This window comes from Schistosoma haematobium (genome assembly GCF_000699445.3).
Source record: "Schistosoma haematobium chromosome Unknown HiC_scaffold_472, whole genome shotgun sequence".
Classification (NCBI taxonomy): Eukaryota; Metazoa; Platyhelminthes; class Trematoda; order Strigeidida; family Schistosomatidae; genus Schistosoma; species Schistosoma haematobium.
In genome coordinates, this window is record NW_026137131.1 from 577 (window position 1) to 17500 (window position 16924).

The window sequence follows — 16924 nt, forward strand, 5'->3', positions numbered from 1 at the left end:
TCTGTAAGAAAATTTCTGTGTGTAGAAGCTATAATTAATGGATAAGAGTTCAAAAAAGATTTCCTGTAGTCTAATTATTTTATTTCACAAGTTATTCATTAAGTATATACTACTTAAACTATCAAATAAATATACAACTACTGATGTTTTTTTTAAAAACGTTTGTTTAGTCTTAAACATATGGAATTCTCAATTTTCACTTTAGTTTTGTTAAAAGTGTAAATAAGTTCACTACAGATATGAAAAGAAAAAAATCACTACAAGTATGGTTGAAAGGTAATGAAATTAAATTTCTTGGAAGACGATAAAAAAGTTGGCTAATAAAGTGGCAATTATCCAATCGAGGGGTAAATGGTTTAAACTCTAAAGATTTTGATTATAATGTAGTAACAACAATAATAATTGTTAGTATTATTAATCATAATAACAGTATTGTGACGAGTTTGTGGAATTATAGTTATTATAACAATCGTATTTGCTCATCTACATGAATGGGATGTTAATTTGCCTTAGATGAATATTGACACTAAATTCCCTCTCAGTGTCTATTCTACAGGATATTAACACAACTCAGATCAAGAACACGTGACTAGCCTCACTAAAACGTATGTATATTTCCATACCCAAAACTGACAACAATCATAATTAGGGTAAGAGAATATATAGCTCATTTAGCATCTGTCAGACTATCTACTAGTCTATGTACTAGTGTTAACAATAGCACTGAGATACAAGTAAACACAATTGACAAGTCTCAAATGAAATGAAACGTAAGCACTGGATTTCATTGCTAGTCATAAATAAGATTATCCAGAAATAAATCAATATATGTTATAAGTTCATTTTATTTTCTTCTTGAATTTTAGTTTCACACGGATATCAGGTTAACTGAAGTGAATCAAACATTACTCGGTCGACCATTAATCATTACACATGAAACAAACAGTTTCCCTTTTGATAATTACGGTCGTTATTTATATGAATACATGAATCCTGGGTCATTATTAAATGTATTCTATAGCAAGAGCATAACTAAACGATTAAATACTCGTCGAAATCCATGTACTTCAAAACCAATTAATTTATTAGGTAACAGTTTCGATTATGATCAAGTAAGTTGATCGATTATAAATAAAAGTTGATCATGTTCTACATTTTTCCAACATTAATGTTAACTTTTGTTAAAATTACAAACATTTACAATTTTTAACACACCATAATGGTTTATACAAATGGTGTACGAATAATATTGTGTGGTAATTCCCAATGATGATAGTTTCATATGAGAACTGTAAGCGAACATAATGTTCCTTAAATTAGAAAATCTATCCAGACGTTTAGGCATTTTTATTATAAATTTGAAACTTTTATCGAATCTGTGTAGTAGTTAAATAGCCGGGAATTTAAGATCAACAGCTGAATGGTAGTAGTAGGTGAACGAATGAACGAGACTGAAATTTCATCTCTCCTGAGATGAACATATTCATTCTCCCCTCACTCAGTTTGTTTATTGGTTAAAATATCTCTGAAAAATTAGTTCAGAAAGCAATCTTTTTTCTTTCGTCGAAATATGTACTGAAATTACTATTCGAAATAATTTAAAGTACATACTGAAGAAGGAATAAGAATTCTTTTATAAGTTGTGTCAAATAATAAAAACCCATAGTCTTTTATTTGTTCTTAATGCAACTGGACAGAATAAAGATGTTTATTTATTAGTTGTTTGTTAGGTAGCTGGCATGGTTATGTTTGACACGCTCATAGGAGATTGCAATGAAATATGCACGTAGATTATCCGAGGCCCAAAGGACTTATATGGTGATATCACAGTGACTATTATCTACAATGAAACCCAAGATTCAGCGATTTTATTGTCATTATGTGTCATCTTTCATTCCATCTCAGTTTGACTTTATGGTGGATAATGTTATTAATGTTACAGTATTGATCTAGATTCTGAAGTTTCATCAAATAAATACTTGAAAATGAGAAATCGCTGGCAGAACTATTTATTCGCACATAAACTCATCAGACGAATGGTGTCATATTGCCATATAAGTGATTACTTTCATAAGGCTTAGCTTAAATTTAAACATGAGGAATCGATTGAGGATTTAGTCATACGTGCAATCCATGTCAAGCTTATCTACAAAGCTAAATATCTCATTTATTTTTGAGAAGAAAAATACTTATAAATTTCATTGGTTGTTCTAAATCAAGGAAATTCTCAAAGACCATTAACTACTATGGTTTTAGAGTCAGCTATTTCAATAGAATAGAACGATTAACGTCGATAAACTTAATCCAAATAGTCTTAAAATTCTTTTCTGAGCAAATATAGATTTTTTCAAAAAAAATTGCATTAAAGATAGTTCCTATTTCAATTTTTAGATAAAGCAAATAACTTTTAACATTTTTTAAAACCTTTTTTATAATGATTCTTTCCCATTTTGTTCAGTTGCTATCCAATCGATGCTTTATGCATATAACTTCTCATATGAAATTAAATTTACTTCCGTATATTTCTAATTCATTAGGCTGATTTATCACAGAGCAGAGAAAAACGTTTTTTAGTGGTAGAATCACAGAGTTGATAATTTTTTATCATGGGATTTTCAGTATGGATTGCAATTTGGTTTATTTAAGTGTAAAACACGATGGACTAGGTTGGTTAAGACACGTGATAAGTTGTAACCATGGCGATTCTGGTTAACAAACGTTTTAGTTCGAAGAAGCGGGCAACTAAACTATGAAATGGTATCTATCGACAGATCAGTAACTTGTAAACTGAGACGCGTTGACGGGTGCAAACTTCTGATTGATGTGATCGAAATAGTTATAATGTACATTTGAAGATTTTCGATGACATAGTCATATCTTCCTATGCTGTGTATACTGTTAAAGATTCACAAAAAATCTCTATCTAGAGAAATTCAGTATACATACCTTTATTTTGTTTAACGCTTATAAATCCACATTTTATCCTATTCACAATAGTAATAAAATCAATATAATAAGCTTTGAGATAAGTGAAATGATGTCCTGAGCATACCATCTGTATCTCCCTCTTTTCTAAACTTCCAGTACTGAGAGATTATTGAATAATTGTATTTATGCATCAATCCAACTAAGATCCATATTTATTTTTTTGTAAAATAAGATAACACTTCGGTCTTGTCAAATTTATTGTTAAGGTGTTTTGTTTATTTTCAATCTGAACATACAACTTACAGTCTCTTTCTACTTATGTTATGTAATAATTTTTGATCGATTGGTACAACACTCTATGAGATAGGAAATCATCACATATAGTGCTTAGAATATTCATCCTGTATAGTAAATTTATTCCACTTTGCACTGGCTTAATTTTTATATCACACACTAAATAATCACTAATTAAATAAATCAAAGTCAAAAATTAACATTCGCCAGTTAAAGTGCGAAATATATATCTCGCTATTCTGTTTTTTTTTTTTAAATTGAAACATTTGTGATCTCGATTTACTGTTTTTTATAATTTTGTTTAATCATTTATCGATGTTCTTTAGATCACATGTCAGTGGCATACGGTTTGTGCACGATACAACAAAGAATGTAATTGTACATGCCCTTTGGAATTACTTCGTCTTCGATTGGATCGTGAAATCAAAAGTAGAGCTTCGAATAAGTCATTCTTTTTGAACACCGATCATAACCGTCAACAGTATCGATCTAAAAATTATTGTCCACCTAATTGTCAACTTGACTATCGTATAGCCTTTGTGAATAACTCTATATGTCCATTGGCATGTCGTACAGTAACTTATAAAAAGTTAAATGAAGTTCTAGACAATATTACAGATCGTTCAGTTGTACAATTAGAATTAATTCAAGCAGAAGGTTTAACTGAACTGACTGAGGAAGCGTTGTATTCATTGCCTAAATTATTTAGTGAAATAGGTGGATTAAGTTCATTCTGTTTTGGATTTAGCTGTATTCTGTTTTTCGAATTATTGGAATTAGCCTTTTGGTTAAGATGTACTTATCGTTCACAATTTCTTGAACGTGTAACAAAGATGTTAGGACAACACATGGAAATTATTGAAGAACCTAATGACAAGACTTTCAAAAATCTTCAAAATACAACTAATAAACTATCATTTACAGAAAATGTTTGGCAAGTACAAGATAAACGATGTAATAAACTACATAACAAAAACACTAGCTCACAGGTGCAAAAACAAAGAAAAGATGAGTCATTTCGTTCAGTTACTTCAGTATCAAAATGGACTTCACATGACAAACTAAAAGGAAAATCATATAAATGTTCATTAATATGTATACCAACCCGGTTGAAATCTCGCACATCAAATCGTATTGAATTAAACCCATTAAAAATGTATAAAGTTGATGGTACACGCTTAAGTGAATATCCTAAAGATCAAGATAGTCCATTAATCGGTTTAAAATCGCACAAAACTTTTCTTTCAGAAGAACCTACATTGGAAATACATCGAAGTTCTTCTAAATATGTTCAATATCCAATGAATTTATCTGCCTTCAATGATAAAGTTCAGATTTTAACAGTTCCGGTTATTTTAAATAATCATCTATTTCAAGTTGCTATAGACTACGAGATAGCTTTATAAAAATGGTTATATGAATATAGTTATTTATACATTTTCATTTTATGACATTATTATTTTATTTTTGAAACAAATATCCAAACTATCATCAATTTATAATGTACTGAAGATCATAAATTAAACATTTCTTTGAATAAATCTTCATTATGAAATGAATACTTTCCAAATTCAAATACACTTCATAAATAATTAGCTTATTAAAATAAAGAATTTGTTAGATGATGTATAAAATTTTCATATATTGAACTTATTGAGTGTAAATTTATAGATTAAAAGAAAGTATATGTGTATTGAAACTGTATATGAAATATGATATATAGATATTCTTCTTTATTCCCTTACTTTCAATCAATTCTAGTTGCTAAGATTCATAAAGGTATATATTACTAACAATACATGAGTTAACTTGTAGATGTCATGACTAGTTATTTGTCAGCCTAACTAGGCCATTTAATTGTAAGAATCTAATTTACTAAGCCTCATAAATGATATTCCTCTTCAAATGTTTTCCCCAACATATATTTGTTCACATAATTAAAATAACCCATAGTGTCATTGAATAAGAAAAAGAGAATTCAGCAAAGTTTGTCCAATCAGCTTTTCAGAAAATCGATTCTGGTATTCGCCATGGCAAGCTTGACAGAAAAACTAAGAAACCCACTGAGTTTCTTTACTGTCACAGGATCCTTGCAGCTCTTCAGATAATTAAAATAACCCATAGTGTTATTGAATAAGAAAAAGAGAATTCCCTTTTTCATATATTTGTTCTATAAATATGAACCTTTAAACGTTCAGTTAATACTATTTAGTTAAATCATGAGGTATTTCAAAACTAAATCATCTAGGCAAATAAATTTACACTTTTAATGGATCATATCATGGAACATTAAACAATTGTCCTAATATTCATTTTTACGACCCTACCAATATATGTATTCAGAATTGATTTAAACACTCTCATTCTATTTAATACTAATTATGAAATTAATCTTCTTAATTTTCTAGGTTGATCTATATTATACAACACGTAGTTTATTCAGTCAGTAGACTGTTCAAGGTCATTAAACATATTAGGTGATGATTTCGAATCCTCACTGTTGGCTTGATTTGTTTATGCTATATTCAGCAATTGAATAAATTTATGTCATCATTCATTTTAATGAAGGGATTACTAACTACAGATTTATGTAGATTTAAATTATACATTATTATTTTATAAATTAGATTTGCTTCGAAAAGTCCCGGAAATTTTGTTTGATGTATTCTGTGATGAACCATATCAAGAAACAATTTATCACTTTTACTTACTTGCTTACGCCTGTTACTTCCAATGGAGCATAGGCCGCCGACCAGCATTCTCCAACTCACTCTGTCCTGGGCCTTCTTTTCTAATTCCATCCAATTTTTGTTCATTCTTCTCATGTCTATTTCCATTTCCCTGCATAATGTGTTCTTTGGTCTTCCTCTTTTCCTTTGGCCTTGAGGATCCCATGTGAGGGCTTGTCTTGTGACACAGTTGGGTGCTTTCCTCAATGTATGTCTTATCCACTTCCAGCGCTTCTTCCTCCGCTGAAATCTGGTTTGTTCTCTCCCACAGTACGTTGTTGCTAATAGTGTCCGGCAAACGGATCTGAAGTATTTTGCGTAGACAACTGTTAATAAACACCTGTATTTTCTGGATGATTGCTTTCGTAGTTCTCCAGGTTTCCGCCCCATACAGTAGAACTGTCTTGACATTTGTATTGAAAATCCTGATCTTGGTGTTGGTTGACAGTTGTTTTGAGTTCCAGATGTTCTTCAGTAGCAAATATGCTGCTCTTGCTTTACCGATCCGCGCCTTCACATCTGCATCAGATCCACCATGTTCATCAATGATGCTGCTCAAATATATAAAAGTTTTTACATCTTCCAAATCTTCCCCGTCAATTGTGATTGGATTGGTGCATGCTGTGTTGTATCAGAGAACCGTGCTTTTCCTTTGTGTATATTGAGAACTACTGCTGTTGAGGCTGCTGCTACACTGGTCGTCTTCTCCTGCATTTGTTGTTGCGTTTGGGATAGAAGGGCCAGATCATCTGCGAAGTCTAGACCGTCCAGCTGCATCCTAGATGTCCGTTGTATCCCGTGCTTCCCTTCAGATGTTGACGTCTTCATGATCCAGTCGATCACCAGGAGAAAGAGAAAGGGTGAGAGTAAGCAACCTTGACTAACACCGGTCTTCACTTCGAACGACTTTGTCAACTGTCCTCCATGCACGATTTTGCAGTGTAATCCATCATATGAATTTTGTATGATATTGACTATCTTCTGAGGCACGCCTTAGTGTTGAAGAAGTTTACATAGTGTTGTTCTGTCCACGCTATCAAATGCCTTTTCGTAGTCAATGAAGTTGATGTAGAGTGATGAATTCCATCCAATTGATTGTTTCACAATGATCCGTAGAGTTGCGATTTGGTCTGTACACGATCTATCCTTACGGAATCCTGCCTGTTGGTTACGAAGTTGGGCGTCTACGCAGTCCTTCATCCTGTTTAACAATACCCTGTTGAAGACTTTTCCCGGTATTGAGAGAAGAGTGTTGCCCCTGTAGTTATCACAGTTGCTGAGATCGCCTTTCTTCGGTATTTTGATAAGAAGTCCTTCTTTCCAGTCTTTTGGTACTTGTTCTTCATCCCAAACCTTATTGAAGAGAATGTGGAGTATCCTTGCAGTTACTGCTACGTCAGCTTTTAGTGCCTCTGCTGGAATATTGTCTGGTCCTGCTGCTTTGTCACTCTTGATTTGCCTGATGCCCATGCTGATCTCTTCAATTGTTGGTGGGCCAACATCGATTGGGAGGTCCGTGGGTGTTGCTTCGATGTTGGATAGGTTCAGTGGGGCTGGTCGATTTAAGAGTTCTTTGAAGTGTTCTACCCACCTGTTTCGTTGCTATTCAGTGTTGGTGATTACCTCGCCTTCCTTGCTTTTCACTGATCGTTCTGGTTTGCAGCGATTTCCAGAGAGTTTCTTTGTTATGTCATACAGTTGTCTCATGTTTCCTTCTCTTGCAGCCTTTTCCGCCGTCATTGTTAGATCTTCCACATATTTACGTTTGTCGGTTCCGATGCTCCGCTATTTATCACTTTTAGTATCAATATATCATGAAGAAATGTGAATGATCCATGATTACTCCCAAACTAGTTTTACATATTCACATAAAACATCAATTATATTTGACAATTTAACAAGTTCGTAGCTTATGTAGTGATGCTTACCTTTGACTGATAGATTTACATCAATGATCTTCATGTAGCAGATGAAATTTATATTCTACATAAGGTTATGAGTAAAAAAATATGTCAAACTACTATTAAGAAGGAAGAAATAGGTCATTATGTAAATTAAATTATTTGTTATTCGACAAACCCCAAGTGTGAAATATATAATAATTTACATTTAGTGGACTGTCTCTAGTGTACTGTTTACGATATTGAACGCCTAGGAAAAATTGATTTTTATGGTACATAGTATTTTATGTTTAATAGATCACTTTGTTAAGTTGTTTACACTATAGGTTTCATTCTGCTTACTGCAATCCTTTAGTTTATCGTCTTTAATGATAAAATTTCTCAAATGTAAATTATTATAATACGATGAACCTATTGAATATTTTCAATCATGATATCTGAAGTATTCGTGTTTGGACAAAACCAGAGAAAAAAACACTTTACTGAATAAATCCAAACAGATAATTGAATAATAACAGAATGCCCTAATAAACTTATTTTTTCTATTTCAACAACGTACAGACCAGGCCTTTTAGAGTATAGGATCCATACTCAATAATCAAGATTACATCATTGATGAACAAGGAGGATCAAATGCAGACGTAAAGGCGGGGATCGGCAAAGCAAGGGCCGCATTCCTACAATTGAAGAACATATGGAACTCAAAACAACTTTCAACCAATATCAAAGTGAGAATCTTCAATACGAACGTCAAGGCAATTCTACTGTATGGAGCTGAAACTTGGAGAACTACAACAACCACAATCAAGAAAGTACAAGTATTTATAAATAGCTGTCTACGCAAGATACTCAACATCCATTGGCCGGATACCATCAGCAATAGCCTTCTGGGGAGAGAACAAACCAACTTCCAGCTGAAGAGGAAATTAGGAAAAGACGATGGAAATGGATAGGACATACATTACGCAAATCGTCAAACTGCATCACGAGGCAAGCTCTAACTTGGAATCCTGAAGAGAAGCGGAAAAGAGGAAGGCCAAAGAACACATTACGTCGGATAATAGAAGCAGATATGAAAAGGATGAATTACAACTGGAAGGAGCTGGAAAGGATTGCCCAGGACAGGGTTGGATGGAGAATGCTGGTGAGCGACCTATGCTCCTCCGCGAGAAGTAACGGGCTCATGTAAGTAAGTAATCGAGATTAATTAATTACTAGTTAGTTGAACCTGGTAACTGAGACATTATTTCTATATATATAACTTAATATTTTCTGTTTATTTAATTTTCCTAAACAGTAGAAAATTTTTTTTACAAATTTTCACATTTTATTGGATAATAGCTCTACATAAGTAAACACAAAGAAAACTATGCATCATTTTCAAGGTTCACTTTATTATGATTTAGACCCACCATTAGTCTACGTGACATTTAATTCATTTTTGTTGAAGTTTTTAATGCTTATAATAAATAACGGACTTGAAATGTTCCAAATTAAACATTGACGTCTATTATGATGCAAGCCAACACTTTGACGATGTTATTTTGTTATATTTAATCCAAAGTGAAACAATCAATTTTACTTCGTCTAATGTACTAACTCATGTTTCGTTAGAAGATTTGAAGATACTAGTTTTAATTTCAAGAAATTGAAGGTGAACTGACAATGGGCAAGGAATTCATATTATGATTCTGACCGTATTTCCATCTACTTCATGTCATTTGGTAGGTAGAAATGAAGTAGCTGAACTACCTTAACCAACATTTAAAACAGTAGGAACAGTATTTATTCGTAGTACGATTTTTGATAAAATAAATATCAATAAAACTACAATGGATAAACAGTTTAAAAATGAATATGAATCTTAGTAAGTGAACCATAAGCGTTTTTACCACTTTTACTACGTTTTCACAACGATCAGCTATGACAAGAAAATTATCTGAAGCTATATGTAATAATGCATTTCACCTCGAAATCAAAGACGCCTCATTTGAAATATGATCGGTTTGTTTACCTAGTTTAATTTGACGATTAGATAACACACTAGTGGTAAACACACAATATATGTTTATTTCACTTGGCTTAGTATTATTAGTCACAGTTTGGAAATTGCACTAGCTCATTATTGTATTTTTTGACTAGGAAACCCATGTACCTAAGTGAGTGTACTTAATAAAATAGGAATTTTCTACGGATTATGAGATGCTTTAAACTAATAAACAGTGCTAAAGAAACAACTATCGTCAGTTTTTTGGCGTTAAATGAGTTGTTTAAATGTGTTTTTCCTGTATGCATCCAACGCAGACATTTTACACTCCACTGACTATTTATTTAGCAATTAAACCTTCGTATATGTCTACAGCAGGCATTTATATGTTTCTAGAGGAAGTGAAACTGAATACTACTATGAACATGAAATTTCATCTGGAAGAAATACCAAACAAACAGTATTTAGAAACTGTGAGAGGTGCTAACTGTACATTCATTCATCGGGCATCTTGAGAAGGATAATTAGCAAAGTGTGTAAATGATTTATCTTGAATATGACTCAAGCCGAAAAAGACTAGCTCTTGCTATATCCAGAATAGCAATTTGGCTTCTGGAAATGTTAGTTGACTACGAATAATTTTTCCCGAACAAAGCTAACACAAAATAATCACTATTTATGAGAGCGCTTATTTTTTCTTTGGCTGGAAACAGATTCTCTTTTGTTTCTAAATGTTACATATCTCTTAAACAAAAATTCAAGATGACCTGAGTACGGCAGTACTTGATAGCACTGGGATATGAATCTCTTCAACGAAATGACTTTAGGGCACACGAAGAATAAGACGATAATGGCTAGATTGAAAAACATATTTGGTTCGTGTGCAGAAGTAATGTAACGTGTGAGTTTCAAACTGGCTTGTAAAAGTAAGGGTTGCGTTTTACGGCAGGTTGAATCGTGATTTGGTAAATGTACTTGATTAAGTGCATCATCTAGTTAGCATCCGGTGAAATGGATAAATTCAGGATCAATATTAGGGAGTTACAAAAAGTATTTACACTATAATCATGAATCGATCTAAGTTAAACAGACATTCGAAACCTGGAATTAATGAACGGCCGTTTCATTCTAGTATGGGACTACTCATCAGTGCTCATCCACAACCCAACGAATAGAAATCGAACCCATCTAGGACATTCGATCTCACGCGAAAACACTTAACCCCTAGAACACTGATCCAGTATTGGATGGTGTAAATGTCTAACTCCAATTAGTCCATGACATAGTGTTACCATATTCGATTGTCTTAGGTAAATAACTGCCTAACAGCTGAAACGATTGGACTCGATTGATCACGGCTTTTGACTGAAACTCCAAACATTTCTTCATCAAACTGGTCACTATTAAATTTTTTTATTTTAGAAAATTATTTACACTTTTACTGTACCGGTTTACTGTTAGGCATACTCAACATTCTTAAAGATTTCGAATTTCACTCACACTACATACTAATAGATGTGTCGCTTGTATGACAGGTTGTCTAGATTTTTAGGTTCAAGTTTATATGAAATTCACCAAAATTGTTTACATACTATTAGGCTTCTTCCACAATCTAATAACCTTATGTGTAGGATTCAGAAACTGAATTCTCTATCACATTTTATCGCAGGTTTCTAATGTGTCAAAAACAGTAAACTTTTGTGTGAAATAGGCTGAGACGGTTGTCAACAGGCAAAACTATTGGGGGTTTGGGATAAATAAATCAAACTTCTCTAACCGGTAACTTATTCACCACGTTATCAGAGTTTTTAAGAGCGATTAACGTGGATTATTGTTTAATGTGAGGAAAGCGCTTTTCGGTATAAAGTTACAGAGATGATTATGATTGTTTTACATAGATCTAATCAAAAATCCCATAACTTGAAATGCACACTTTATTTTTCAAGCATTCCCTTCAAGATATCTAATCTCTAGGCTCATTATGAAGACCCTGTTAACTCGAAATCATATGTCTGCTATTGACGTTCATGACTATTAATTTTTCTGGACATGGAGAGAGAAACAGCTGAGCTGTGACGGATTACGAAGATTTTCCGGAACGTGCGTCAACGAATACATTTTAGTTTTGTCAGCGCCAACGTATGTTTAAACTGCACCGTAATGCACTTCCATTTCACGTATGATACCGAAATAAACATTATTCACTTTGTTGTCTAACCTAAGGTCTTACACAAAGTTTAAAAATAGCTCTAAAGGTCGACAAAACGTCAGAGCTACTGTCTATTAGGCACCTGGAGAGCTACATTTATGCACAGCTGAAATTCTTCTATCAAGTTCCCGAAGCCTGGCGATGTTCAACCATCATAGGTATGACGAAGTTCCGATGTCGTTCGATTAGTAGTTCCCTTTACCAAGGATTAAACTAGGATGATAGATGTCCCTTACATCAATAACGCTACGTCGAATTCATACTACTCAACGACTCTCAAGTCTAGTCCATACTAGTCCAATGTTCAGGCTATACTGCTTCTTAAAACCATAAATACTCTCACTGGAAGTTTCTGTCCTATCTGCCAGATTACAGAGAGGCAGTGGGCTAAACGTATATTCATGTTGAAGAGAATAGTGACACAGAGTCTGCTATATACATTCAACTACATTAAATACCAATACAGCAAATTACTGATACGCATATATGACTCTTAACTTTGTAAGAAACATTTCTAGGGTAACAGCCGGTCCCAAGTCCGGATGAAGGGAGGTCGGGCATTACGTTAGCAATTTATTCTTGAACACGATCATAATTCATTAACCCATAGCAAAACATCCTAATTTTACAGGCCGTGTACTATTAAAGAATCCCGATCTAGGACCGTCAACGTGCAACCTATTTCATGATGTTGTGTAAACGCTTGTTGTCACTTACCTTAGAATTCTTTAGCTAGGATTGGTAGATTATTCCATCAAGTTTCGTTTTCCAAGAGCACGGTTTATGTAATGCCTTATGAAGCAACCAACCATCCTCACCTCACTGTATTTTTCTTTAAACTTCCTTATATCAGTAATCAGTTTGGAACTATCGTCTACAAGGCAACAACAAGATTCCAGAAAATTTGTTTCTATAGCTCCTCTGATTCGGTGAAGAAAAGGAGCTGTTAAGGAAGCAGAATCACCAGATGTTTTGTTCCGTATACCTACTAAATAAGAATCACAAGTATCTTTCACACGCCACTTTAAAACAACATGAGACCTGATCTACGAAACATGACTTCCAGGGTTCTAAGGGAAGTAAACCTAAAGAACATGATCACACCATTCAACATGTCAAATCTTTCATCATGAAACGCTTGAACGTCGTCAAATCAAAGTCCGCTGTCAATGATACCATTACTTACTTACACCTGTTACTCCTCGTGAAGGAGCATAGGTCGCTCACCAGCATTCTCCATCCAACCCTGTCCTGGGCAATCCTTTCCAGCTCCTTCCAGTTGTAATTCATCCTTTTCATATCTGCTTCTATTATCCGACGTAATGTGTTCTTTGGCCTTCCTCTTTTCCGCTTCTCTTCAGGATTCCAAGTTAGAGCTTGCCTCGTGATGCAGTTTGACGATTTGCGTAATGTATGTCCTATCCATTTCCATCGTCTTTTCCTAATTTCCTCTTCAGCTGGAAGTTGGTTTGTTCTCTCCCACAGAAGGCTATTGCTGATGGTATCCGGCCAATGGATGTTGAGTATCTTGCGTAGACAGCTATTTATAAATACTTGTACTTTCTTGATTGTGGTTGTTGTAGTTCTCCAAGTTTCAGCTCCATACAGTAGAATTGCCTTGACGTTCGTATTGAAGATTCTCACTTTGATATTGGTTGAAAGTTGTTTTGAGTTCCATATGTTCTTCAATTGTAGGAATGCGGCCCTTGCTTTGCCAATCCTCGCCTTTACGTCTGCATCTGAACCTCCATGTCTATCGACGATGCTTCCCAGATATGTGAAGGATTCTACATCTTCCAGAGTTTCGCCATCAAGGGTGATTGGATTGCTGTTCTCCGCTTTGAATTTGAGGACCTTGGGTTTCCCTTTGTGTATGCTGAGGCCTACTGATGCAGAGACTGCTGCTACATTGGCTGTCTTTATCTGAATCTGTTCACGTGTACGTGATAGGAGGGCTAGGTCATCTGCGAAGTCCAGATCGTCTAATTGGTTCTGAGCTGTCCATTGTATTCCGTGTTTTCCTTCAGATGTCGAGGTCTTCATAATCCAGTCGACCACCAGAAGAAAGAGGAAGGGAGAGAGTAAACAGCCTTGTCTGACTCCGGTCCTTACTTGGAATGCATCTGTCAGCTGTCCTCCATGCACTACTTTGCACTGTAGTCCGTCGTATGAGTTCCGGATAATATTGACAATCTTCTCAGGAACTCCGTAGTGTCGAAGAAGTTTCCATAATGTCCTCCTATCTACACTGTCGAATGCCTTTTCATAATCAATGAAGTTGATGTATAGTGACGAGTTCCACTCAACTGATTGTTCGACGATGATCCGTAGTGTTGCAATTTGGTCTGTGCACGACCGATCCTTTCGGAATCCAGCTTGTTGATCTCGAAGTTGGGCATCTACTGCATCCTTCATCCGGTTCAGCAACACCCTGTTGAAGACTTTCCCTGGTATTGACAGTAGTGTAATGCCTCTGTAGTTTTCACATTTGCTCAGATCTCCTTTCTTTGGAATCTTGATGAGGTGTCCTTCTTTCCAGTCCATTGGCACTTGTTCCTCCTCCCAAATCTTTTTGAATAGAGGGTAAAGCATGCTTGTGGTTACTTCGACGTCTGATTTCAGTGCTTCAGTTTGGTATGTTGTCGGGTCCTGCTGCTTTCCCGTTCTTGATTTGTCTGACGGCCATTCTAATTTCTTCCGTCGTTGGTGGGTTGACATCTATAGGAAGATCTGTGTGTGCTGCTTCGATGTTCGGTGGATTCATTGGAGCCGGCCTATTCAGGAGTTCCTCGAAGTATTCTACCCATCTGTTTCGCTGTTGTTGAATTTCAGTGATTGGCTTGCCTTCTTTGTCTTTGACCGGCCTCTCTGGTTTACTGTATTTCCCTGATAGTTTCTTCGTTGTATCGTAGAGCTGTTTCATATTTCCTTCTCTAGCAGCTTTTCTGCCGTCGTTGCTAATTCTTCCACGTATTTCTTCCTGTCGGCTCTAATGCTCCTCTTCACTTGCTTGTTTGCTTCTATGTATTCAGCTTGTGCTTGGACTTTCTCTGCTCGTGTTCGGCTGTTGTTAATTGCTGTCTTCTTGTTCTTCCTTTCTTTGATCTTGTCCAGTGTTTCTATAGAGATCCATTCCTTATGATGGTGTTTCTTTAGGCCCAGAACCTCTTGACACGTTGAAGTCAATGTTTCTTTGATGCCTTTCCAGTTGTCCTCCATGGTAGTTTCTTCTTCCTTCAGTAGATCTTGAAAGGCTTGGAATCTGTTGTTGAGAGCTATCTTGAATTCATTGAGTTTGTCAGTATCTCGAAGGAAGGCTGTATTGAACCTTTGTATTGCTGTTTGTCCACTTGTCCAGTTCTTTTTTTAGCTTCAGTTTTAAATTGGCTACAACTAGGTGGTGATCTGAAGCTACGTCAGCTCCTCTCCTGGTTCTCACATCTTCCATTGTCCTTCGGAATTTTTTTTGATGCAAATATGGTCTATCTGGTTCTCTGTAGTGTGGTCCGGTGAGATCCATGTAGCCTTGTGTATACGTTTGTGTGGAAATATTGTGCCTCCTATGACTAATTTGTTGAATGCACACAAATTTGCAAATCTTTCTCCATTTTCGTTCCTCTCTCCCAGTCCATGTCGTCCCATAATATCTTCATATCCAGTGTTGTCTATTCCGACCTTGGCATTTAGATCTCCCATCAGAATGGTGAGGTCCTTTCTTGGACATTTCTCTATGATTGACTGCAGCCGCTCGTAGAATTGATCTTTAATGTCGTCGTTGCTATCATTGGTGGGTGCATAACATTGGATAATATTCATTAAGATCCCCTCCTTCTTTGTTTTGAATGATGCTTTGATGATTCTGGATCCGTGGGATTCCCATCCTACAAGTGCATTTCGTGCTACTTTGGACAGCATTAGAGCAACTCCCTGTGTGTGTGGAGCATTTTCCTCTTCGTGACCGGAGTATAGCAGCATCTCTCCCGTAGCTAGCCTTTTCTGTCCAGCTTGGGTCCAGTGGGTTTCGCTGATTCCCAGTACTGCCAAGTTGTATCTCCTCATTTCCGTTGCTATTTGGCTGGTCTTCCCGGTTTCCCACATTGTTCTAACGTTCCATGTACCTATAAAAATTTTTGCTCTGGTTGTTAGAAGGGGCATCGGCCTCGTGGCTTCCGAAGGAATTCGGCTTTCACCATGAAGCGTCATAATTCTTCTAAATGAAGACCTTCTAACTCTCAGGGCAGAGTTAAAATGGTTTGAATTATTTTTTCTGGTAAGCGTTTTTTTAGCGAGTTAGTTTTCTACGGGATGGGGACGCTAACCCCATGCCCAACCCTCCTCCTTTACCCGGGCTTGGGACCGGCAGTAACTCTAGAAGAGCTACAGGCGGAGTTCAATGATACCATTGGTAAGCCATTATAGTCAAGGGGTTTTCTCTGGAATTATTATTTGTTACCCTCTCACATTATTTTGCATGTGATGAATTGTTCACTGACAATTCTTGAGTAAAACATGATGTGAGGTCGTATTTTTAAAAGTACCAAGTCTTCCTTGGATGTTTTGTAAAAGTGAGGTTGAAATAATCAGTCTGAGTTATCATAGCCAAGCTTATATCATTAAAGTTAGTTGCATAGACGTTTATGTCGAGCCCTTCGCTATCCATTTGCCTAACGATCAACTATGGGGTGTGACAGAAAACCATATGTTCGTTTCAAATAATTTCATCAATATTATTTTTTGAGGTAAGAGAATTATGATGCCACGATTGCACTTTGATTACCGTCATATCTAGAGTCCGCTGTTACACTGGATGACCTAGATGGTTGAGACGAAGCGAAATATGCTAGTCTGGAGAGTGTCGTAACACGATTAGTGCGTA

At 35.6% G+C, this 16924-nt stretch overlaps 1 protein-coding gene across 1 annotated transcript; it reads left to right on the forward strand.

Moving 5' to 3' along the window:
* The first annotated feature begins 267 nt into the window (after positions 1 to 267).
* Positions 268 to 4842, forward strand: MS3_00000354 (uncharacterized protein). Its single transcript, XM_051208155.1, has 3 exons — positions 268 to 347; positions 867 to 1112; positions 3549 to 4842. The coding sequence occupies exons 2-3, from the start codon at positions 987 to 989 to the stop codon at positions 4626 to 4628; spliced, it is 1206 nt and encodes a 401-aa protein (XP_051063939.1). The 5' UTR covers positions 268 to 347; positions 867 to 986; the 3' UTR covers positions 4629 to 4842.
* Positions 4843 to 16924: the final 12082 nt, after the last annotated feature.

Bases quoted from the DNA above. Each gene is read 5' to 3' on its own strand.
- MS3_00000354 (XM_051208155.1), top strand. From the start codon at position 987: ATGAATCCTGGGTCATTATTAAATGTATTCTATAGCAAGAGCATAACT. The intron at 1,113-3,548 runs GTAAGTTGATCG...GATGTTCTTTAG, and splicing joins ACAGTTTCGATTATGATCAA to ATCACATGTCAGTGGCATAC.